Source organism: Mus caroli, chromosome 6 (genome assembly GCF_900094665.2).
Source record: "Mus caroli chromosome 6, CAROLI_EIJ_v1.1, whole genome shotgun sequence".
Lineage (NCBI taxonomy): Eukaryota > Metazoa > Chordata > Mammalia > Rodentia > Muridae > Mus > Mus caroli.
In genome coordinates, this window is record NC_034575.1 from 4806014 (window position 1) to 4816168 (window position 10155).

Here is a 10155-nt window from a genome sequence, read left to right on the forward strand (position 1 = left end):
CCCGGTGCTTTTCTGACCGGAAGAGGCTTTTGGCCCTACTCAGGCCTGATTTCTCTACTAAATTTTTTCTGTGACTGTACTTTTGGTTTATAAATGTTGTGATCTTTTGTTTTTGGGTTTTGTGGCAAAAGAGTGCTACTTAGAAGAAATCTAAGTGTCAAGTTATGCAAAACCTCGAAATTTTGACAAAAGTCACAAAGGAAAAATTCTGTAATAGATTATTAAAGATAATATTATTTGAGGGCTATTTATTTTCAGGTTGTCCTATCTAGCATTAAAGTTAGTAAATTTTGATAATTTCTGACAAACATTATTAAATGTATTATTTCTTATTCTTCTTGTCAGTTGAATAAGATACTGTTCAGTTGATGAAATGCCTCTCTTTAATAGCAAACCCTCAAACAGCTTTGCTCTTCTCTTAATTGCTATTCAATTGTCACTAGTTGGTTTTAGACAATTGACACTTTTAAGAGGGAGTAATTTTAAAGATGCTCATAAGCATTCGAACTGTATAAATATACTGGAATGATGGCTTCTTTATCTCATTATGCAGATTCTCAAGTGCATGCAATACAAAAAACATTTTAATGCCACATGTATTTATTGTGGCAATCATTACTCATTGTCTCTGGGTTTTCATCTTTTCTAATTTACATTATACTAGATTTTTCTCCAGTGTTAAATTGTGATATTTTAACGTTTTTTATTTTGTTTTAACAGAACTCCTAAATTTCTTACTTTATGGCAATACTTAAGGTTAAATTAGTGTTATACTTTAGTTAATATGTATCAGTTCCTAAATAATTGAGAATTATAGTTTACTTTAAATAACTTTCAGAGTAGCTTCATTTTTTTTTTTTAAAAAACTGCATTACTTTCATTTTAAATCAATACATTTGATTTATATTTGTTTTTATTTTTTTTTCTGTTAGGTTTTTTATTAACTGTATTTTTAAAATGAAGTTGACTAATCCTTTTCCCCAAAGAGAATCCTGTCAATATTTTCTTCTCTTAGTAAAATGACCATCTAGACAGATGTTTGTTACATAAGCCATCCATACTACAAATGGTTCTGAAAGTTCTTTTTATCTTCTGTCTGTTTTAGTTTTTCTCTATAAAATTTCAGTATGTAATCTGGGAAGTGGTTATGCATGCCTTTAATCCCAGTACTTGGGAGGCAGAGAGGCAGGCAAATTTCTTGCGTTCTAGACCAGTCTGGTCTACAAAGTCAATTCCAGATACCAGTGCTACACAGAGAAAGCCTGACTCAAAAACTAAAACCATATCAAGACAAACAAACAAACCTCAGTATGTAAGTCTTCATGATTTTATTAGAATTTGCTATTATTAATGCTGAGGTGAAAGTATCAAATGATTTTTAATGTAGATGACTCAGATGTCTCAGATTTATCAGGTCTGATTAATTAACATTTAAAAGGTTTTATAAATGCTAGGGAAGTATTATGGTTGCTTGAAATTAAGTAGTAGTGACATTTCCATTTCTTAACATTTGATTTGTCTGGTTGGTTTTAAAGACACCTAGTTGCTGGGCAGAAGAGGGAGCAGAGAAACGATCACATCAGCGTTCTGCATCATGGGGAAGTGCTGATCAACTGAAAGAGGTAAGTTATTTTTTTATTTCATTCTAAGGCTTGTTTAGATCTCCATGGGTTGGTTTTTTTTTTTTTTTTTTTTGGTTTTTTTTTGTTTTTTTTTACTATTTTCCAATAGTTGTTAGACTTCCCTTTATTGTAACCTATTTTCTCATACAGAGTTGAATCTTACATTTTGTTCAAAAGTGAATTTTTCTTGTTTGTAATTTTTATATTCTCAATAAATATCTGGGTACCCCATCAACTGTAGCTTTTCTAGAATGAACTCTGGTCTTGTATAATAATCTTTATATCACTGTTTTTAGTTATCTTTATTTCTCCCTTAGCTTGCTTTTTTTTAAGTCACAGCAAGTAGAACCATATATCATAGCTTTATACAATGATAAGATAGTACTTTTTGTTTTCTGGTAGCTTTTTTATGATATGTAACTTATTATGACCTTTTGGGACCCAGTAGTACAGTAGAAGCCAAATCTTGTAGAAATGATCTACTCTGTGATTTATTAGAATAACACCTATATTTATACTATATTATTTTTTCCTGTTAGTTTTATCTTTATAAATCATTTTAATTCTTACCTACTTGTCGTTTCAAAGCTGTAGAAACCTAGAGTTAAAATATCTAGTTGAGAGATCTCTTAGGTAAGCGCTTCTTCTGAAGACGACTATCTCATCTTTGTTGCATCTTCTCAGTGGTGAGAACTCGTCTTTTAAGGTCACTACTGTACTCATGATTACTTAGCAGAGGTCACTAAGTATGCTTTGATTTCCTTTCTAGTGCTATGATAAAACACCATGACCAGAAGCAACTTGGGGAAGAAAGGGTTTATTTCAGTTTACAGGTTATAGATTACAGGTTATAGATTCAGGAAAACCAAAGCAGGAATTAAAGCAGAGACCATGAAGAAGTGCTGCTAACTTGCTTTTTGTTACACATGGTGTATTAGTTAGGGTTTTACTGCTGTGAACAGACACCATGACCAAGGCAAGTCTTATAAAACAACAACATTTAATTGGGGCTGGCTTACAGGTTCAGAGGTTCAGTCCATTATCATCAAGGTGGGAGCATGACAGCATCCAGGCAGGCATGGCGCAGGAGGAGCTGAGAGTTCTATGTCTTCATCCAAAGGCTGCTTGCGGAAGACTGACTTTCAGGCAACTAGGGTGAGGATTTTATATCCACACCCACAGTGACACAGGTCACACCTATTTCAACAAGGTCACACCTTCAGATGCTGCCACTCCCTGGTCCAAGGATATACAAACCATCACACATGGCTTGCCTACGTACCTTTCTTATACAACCCAGGACCGCCTCTCCAGGTGTGCCACTGCTCATAGTGAGTGAACCTTCCCATATCAATCATTAATCTAGAAAATGCCCTATAAAGTTGCCTACCGGCCAATCTGATGGAGACGTCTTTCTCAGTTGAGGTTCCTCTTCCCAGGTAATTGTAGCTGTGTTAAGCTGACAAAATGCACAGTTTTTATATTTTGAACTCAATGAAATCACTTAGTTTTACTGCTAATTTGTATCACTGTTGTCTCCTTGAAATTTCTGCAAGTTTGGCAGTAAGCCAGTTTTGCTGTGTGTTAAGCATAGACATTCTCTCAGATTTTATTTATATGTGTATATGCCCACTTGTCTGTATGTGAACTACATGCTTCTAGTGCTAATGATGGCCAGAAAAGGGCCATGGTTCTCCTGGACCTGGAGTTACTATGAATCAAACCTGGGTCTTCCACAACAGCAAGTACTGATGACTGCTGAGCCAGCTCTTCAATCTCAGCTTTTCTCTTGAATGCTTTTCCTATGCAGAGTTTCAGACCTACCAGTATTAATTTTTTATATACTTTAAGTTGTCAGGTTTCTCACACACTGTGATGTCTAAACCAACTGGTCTAATAGCATGATACTGTCTATGATTTCATTTTTAGCCACTTTTTAATGTTGTGAATGTAGAAAATCTATAATTCTGGCCTACCTCTTTCCCAAATACATACTGAAAGTAGATTTCTTTATCAGGATCAGAGTAAAAAGAAGCTTGGTTTAATACATCTAGGCTGAAATAAACATCACTTGTAGAATATATATATAAATAATGGAAAAGCCAAATTTGTTATTTTGTCTCAGTTCAGTATAGTTCCAGACATATTGCGAGTATCTCACATGGCTGTGGTGTAAATGAATGTCTATAGTAACACATGATATTTGCTACTAAGAGGGAACACTGAAATTAGAAGAATTGATTGTTCTCCCTGTAAAACAACCATAAAGCCAAACAAAATTGTCAAAATAAATATTTCAGTGCTCTAGATGTAATGAAAATAATTGAGCAATTTTATTTATGAAAACTTGGGTTAGAATAGTATAAGTTGTGGTATTTTTGTTTGAAGTGGAAGAATAATTGCAAAGGAGATTCAAAATGCCTTTGGAAAACCCAGTTTAGATTGTAAGAGACTATAACTTAAAGGGCAGTTCTGTGTACACACACACACACACACACACACACACACGCACAGGAGGGGAGAAAGGGAGGCGGGGAGGGAGAGAGAGAGAGAAAGAGAGATCATTAATGTTTTGTTCAAAACCTTGTTTTGTCAAGGTTTTGTTGTTCTTTCAGTTTTATAGCTTATTATATCTTTGACATTAAGGAAGTTGCTCAGTGAAGTGGTTGAGATTCTGAGTGGCACATATTTGTAGTTAAACATTAATAGTGGATCACTTGTACAGCATTGTGAAGTACTAAACAGGGGTTAGAAATGGACGGGCAAAGACAAGACTTACCATGTCTTTATTAGGTTTCTCACATGGCAAAGGTACTTTATTTTTAAGTGTTTTACCACCTGAAAAATGGATATAATTTTGGGAATGTTTTTGAAAAGTTAGTCTGTGATCTTGTTACTTTTCTTTATTGTAGTAAGCCAAAAGCAACTTAAAGGAAGAAACATTTTTAATCTTTCAGAGTACAGTTCATTGTGAGAGGGGAGTCAGGGCAGGGCGTTGGATGAGCCATAGCAGAGCACTACCTCTGCTTCTTGCTTTGTCTTCTTGCTTGCTCCCTGACTCACGATAAAGTAGCTTTTTATACAACCTTAGTTCACTTGCCTAGGAATGTTGCTGCCCACAGTAGGCCGGGCCTTCCCATGTCAATCACCAGTCATGACAGTTGCTCATGGCCATGGCCACAGAACAGTCTGATTTGGGTTATTCTTGAACTGAGGTTCCTTCATTCCAAGAGACTCTTCAGTTTTGCCAAGCTGGCAGTAAGATCTAATCAGCACAGTCTGCTACATTTGTTGATACTGTATTGATAGTTATAAATACACTTCTGTGTTAAAACGTTGTTTATGAAAGTTCTCTTAAAGCAAGCTGCGTTTGCGATTTTTGTATGTGAGCTGTCTCTGTCTATCCCTGGGTCATTTATGTAAGATTGTATTTGGACAGATATATGAATGTATAGGAATCAATTTGCTTTTAGCTAGACTGTAGACTGTTTCTAAGGATATACGTAATATTTAAAAGCATTAAAGCTTGGTTTTTTTTGCATTAAAGCTTGTTATATACTCCCTGTTTAATATCAAAATTAATAACAGCCCAAGATTTAAAGCCAGTTTCATTTTTAGAAAAATTAGATTGTCGTTTATGGTTATTTAGAAAAAGCAAGTGATACAATGCATCTCCTGCTAAATGTCTTATTCTGGTTTATTTACTTTCATAAAATTTAGCTTCTTTTAACTTTTTATCTTGTTTCTTCAGACAGGATAGTTTGGTGGTTGACTTCGCTTTCTAATACTATACCAAAATCTGTAAGATAAGCAGTTGAAAAGGAAGAAAGGGTAATTTTGGCACATGGTCTCAGACGTTTCGTCCGTAGTCACTGGGCTCTGTTTCTTTGGCCTGTGGTGATGCAGCTCATCACTGAAGCATGTGGTAGAGGAGGCTTTGTAATCCATGGTGGCTGGGAAGTCAAGAAAGACAGGAGGATGTGGGTACCTGCATAATCCCAGCACACACCCAGTGACCTGACCTTTCCATGAGACTTACGTCTTAACGTTTGTTTCCACAACCTTCAAGTAGCACCACAGGCTGAGAACCAGCCCTAGTAACACATAGGCCCTTGGGAGGACAATGCATCTCCTGCTAAATGTCTTATTCTGGTTTATTTACTTTCATAAAATTAGCTTCTTTTAACTTTTTATCTTGTTTCTTCAGACAGGATAGTTTGGTGGAATGTAACTATAGTATATAAAGAGAGCAGACTCCAGAGTTCCATTTAATTCACGCTTGACTTTGAACATTTAATGCAAATGTATTAAGCTTTAACAATCTTTCTATTCTAGCCGGGCGTGGTGGCGCACGCCTTTAATCCCAGCACTTGGGAGGCAGAGGCAGGTGGATTTCTGAGTTCGAGGCCAGCCTGGTCTACAAAGTGAGCTTCAGGACAGCCAGGGCTATACGGAGAAACCCTGTCTTGAAAAAACAACAACAAAACAACAACAACAACAACAAAATGTTTCTATCCTCTGTTCATTCCTCTTAATTGGGGTGGTAATAATAGTACTTAGCTCATATTCTTTCGTTGGAGACCAAACACACCAGTTAATGACTTAAGTGGTACCATAACTTCTATGGTGCTTTACTACTCAATAAACAGTTATTTATCAAACTTTGATCATTATTTTTTATTAGTGATTGACATAGTCATAAACAAACTAGCCTTCAAGTCACTCTGAACAGTGGTTAGAAAGCATATGCTACCAGTCAGAATATGCATCGTTAGAACATCTTAGCATAGCAAATTATAATATGTTTAAAATTTTGTCACCTGCACTTGACAAGTGATATAGTCACACTATAACGATGTCTATTTGTACTAAGAAAGAATGTTCTAGTGCACCACTTGTAAAAATACCAATAACCGAAATAGGATATTGTAGTTACACACTTCTGAGGTCTTTTTCCTGCCAGCTCATTTCTGGAAACTATAGCTCCCAGCACTCCTAATGCAGTATCAGGATTGCTCTTCATCAAGTTTTCATTTAGGTTTGTTAGAACATAACTTTAACTTGAACTGCCACTTTCCCTTCTAGAAAACAGTACTGACACTGCTTACTCTATAGATTGGACATGGCTTTCCCCTTAGGTTAAAGATGTAAGCAGTTCTTGCAGAAGAAAATTTACATGAAGTCTATCCTATTAAAATAAAAGATACTCCCACCTCCAATCTCAGTAGTACGTGGAGAGTTACAGTTGTTTTATAACTTTGCCAGAATTTGGTGCTTACTGTCTGTCTGTTACATTTTTCTGATAAGGATAATGTTGAACATCTTTTCTTTGTACATTGGCCATTTAGATATTGTCTTTACCCATGTATGTCATCAAATCTTTGTTTTCAGTTTCTTTATACTTGCTGAATATCTTGTATGCCTTCCTAGGGTAGTATTCCTGCCTTTACATTTTAATATATTATTCATTTAATCTGTGTTTGTATGGATGCATATCTGCACATATATATGTGCATATCTCCACAGGCTAGTGAAGGTCAGAGTACAACTTACAAGAATTAGGTTTTTTCCTTCACTTTGTAGGTCCCATGGGTAGAATTCAAGTCATCCGGCTTTGTGCCATTTTGTTCAAATCCCAGTTTTACTATGGAATGTCAACTTTGAACCATGCTAAAAGGATGGATTAGACTCTAGCCACTGTGGGCAATAGTCTTTTGTAGCAAATACTATTGAGAACTTTTAGAATAGCAGTGACAGACATGCTGACCAAGTTGTTTTAACTTCAGAACTAAGAACCCTGAAGTTCTCAGAACCTTTAGTATTGTAGTGCTTTCATCTTGGTGCAGTGATAACTGTGGGCAAGGACTCACTAGCAACAATAATTTTTTGCTGATGACATTTTGCTATGTAATTTTCCTGGTTTGGATTAGCTTTCTTTTTGATGCCTTCTCTTGCAAAAGTCCCAAGACTGAACTCTATCCCACTGCTATGGTTTTCTTAAGCCAACAAAGTAGAAAATAAACTTTTAGACAAAAAAATAACCATCTATAGTTCTTTTAAAACAAACCAACCATACCTTATGTAACTACATGTTCTATTTTGAATGGAAGGTTGTGTTGGGCATTTCATCACGGAACTCCCAGTAGATGACTCACTGAAGAGAAGACTGTTACTTTGATATAATGCAGTGGGATATAGGCTTACAAAGGTTATTTTAGGCAGAATTTGGCACTAAAATAAGCAGAAATATAACTTCCCTTGCCTTTCCTCCAGGGGACACTTTTGTGTGTTCTCCATGGGTACTGTGGTTGGAGAGAAGATGTGGCTTCATATACCAGGGGGGCTCTTTTCCCATCAACTGGGAAAGAAAGGACTTTTAAATAAAGACTGTACAAAGCTATAGTGTTTTCAGTTGCCATGTTGTGTAAGTGTGCCCCTCTTGTCTCTGTGGGCTTAATAAATGCAGGAGCCTCCTGCATTTTGAAACTAAGAGGACTTTATGGAATGGCAGTCTCACTTATCATTTTTTCTACGTCTAAAATGGAATATATATAAATGAAGATAGGCTTTTTATTTTGATGCCTGCTGATTGTAAACAAGAGCATAGCTATTATAATACAACAGATAACAGTTTTAGAAACTACAGGTCTATACTGTTGATTTGGCATTCCAAGAACTATGGGATAGGAAATTTTTTTAAGCTTTTCTTTCTACGGTTTTTAAAGTCTACATAGAAGAAAAGGTTTCTGTTTCATTTTAATGTGTAAGAAGCCATAAGAGATTAATTAAGATTAATCAATTTTAAAGATTTACCTTTAAAATGAGTAATTAAAAATTGCTTTAATTTGTAGGCATACCAAACTGTTTTATATAAGCACTTCCAGTTTTCAGATGCCACTGAAACATCATAATATTCAAAAAAACACCTAATTTTATAACTTACATCCTAATAAAATAACTTGTACAATTTGAGATCCCATTTACCTTCTGTCATAGAGAATAATTTGTCATGATTTAATAGTGGTTACCTACTAATTTTAATTTCTTTTCGCATGAAAACTAATGCTCTCCAAAAGAAAATTAAGCCATTAAAAACTTGAGCAAGGAAAAGAATATTATCGTAATCTTACTTGTTTATGTCTTTTGCAAAGATACTATATGAGAGATCTATAAGTCACAAATGTGAAAAAAAGTGTAACATCTTGATAGTAAGGACTAGTTATTCCCCACTTTGGGTGGTTGTACTATTTCCCCATTATTTACCACCAGTAAAAATTAATTTCCTCAACATGTCATGTCTTTTACATTGAGCATTTATAGATTTTAATATTAATTGCCTTATTGTGTTTTCTGATGTCTCAGTTACTTATGTAACATATTTATGTAGTTTCATAGTACATTGTGTTTGAGAAAATTTATATAATTTTAATACTTTGTGCTTATATTTTATCTGATAGACAACATAAAACAGCTTATTCTAGATGTACAAAGAATAATTACTGATTAATTAATGCTACCATCTTCTTTATGACAAAAAGTAATAGTGTTAAAGCCTCCCCCAAATTCTTAATAGTTCTTTTGTTAATCTAGTCTTCATTAGAGCCTAAGTAATGTATAAAATAAATAAAAAAGGATTCCTTCTGAAAGTGAGGAGGTCAAGAGCCTTAAGAGTAGACAGCCCCGTCTTGTTTTGCCTTTGGCCAGTCATATGATGAAAGATGGAAAGACAGGTGGGAGGTGTGGAGGAATGAGAAATCCCATACAGAAACAGGAGTCTTCATGAGAATTACGGTCCCATAAGAAGCACATTAGTTTCTTCTTTTTTTCTTTTTTAAAAAAATTATTTATTTATTTTTATTACATTTTTTTCTTTACTTACATTTCAAATGCTATTCTGAAAGTTCCCTATACCCTCCCTCTGCCATGCTCCCCTACCCACCCACTCCCGCTTCTTGGCCCTGGCATTTCCCTGTACTGGGGCATATAAAGTTTGCAAGACCAAGGGGCCTCTCTTCCCTGTGATGTCCAACTAGGCCATCTTCTGCTACATATGCAGCTACAGACACGAGCTCTGGGGGGGAACTAGTTAGTTCATATTGTTGTTCCACCTATAGGGTTGCAGATCCCTTTAGCTCCTTGGGTACTTTCTCTAGTTCCTCCATAGGGGGCCCTGTGTTCCATATATAGATGACTGTGGGCATCCACTTCTGTATTTGCCAGGCACTGGCATACCCTCATACAAGACAGCTATAACAGGGTCTGTATTAGTCAGAGTTCTCTAGAGTCACAGAACTTATGGGTAGTCTCTATATAGTAAAAGAATTTATTGATGACTTACAGTCGGCAGCCCAACAATGGTTCAGTCGCAGCTGTGAATGGAAGTCCAAGGATCTAGCAGTTACTCAGTCTCACACGGCAAGCAGGTGAAGGAGCAAGAGCTAGACTCCCTTCTTCCAATGTCCTTATATTGTCTCCAGCAGAAGGTGTAGCCCAGATTAAAGGTGTGTTCCACCACACCTTTAATCCCAGATGA

The 10155-nt window shown here is 35.7% G+C and overlaps 1 protein-coding gene across 6 annotated transcripts in view; it reads left to right on the top strand.

Moving 5' to 3' along the window:
* Glcci1 (glucocorticoid induced 1) overlaps positions 1 to 10155 on the top strand; it is a 76896-nt gene that overhangs the window by 36521 nt on the left and 30220 nt on the right. For all 6 annotated transcript variants that reach the window (XM_021164341.1, XM_021164342.2, XM_021164344.2 and 3 more), the window contains exon 3: positions 1536 to 1622. In XM_021164341.1, coding sequence (XP_021020000.1) covers positions 1536 to 1622 — 87 coding nt within the window. The remainder of the gene's footprint in view (positions 1 to 1535; positions 1623 to 10155) is intronic.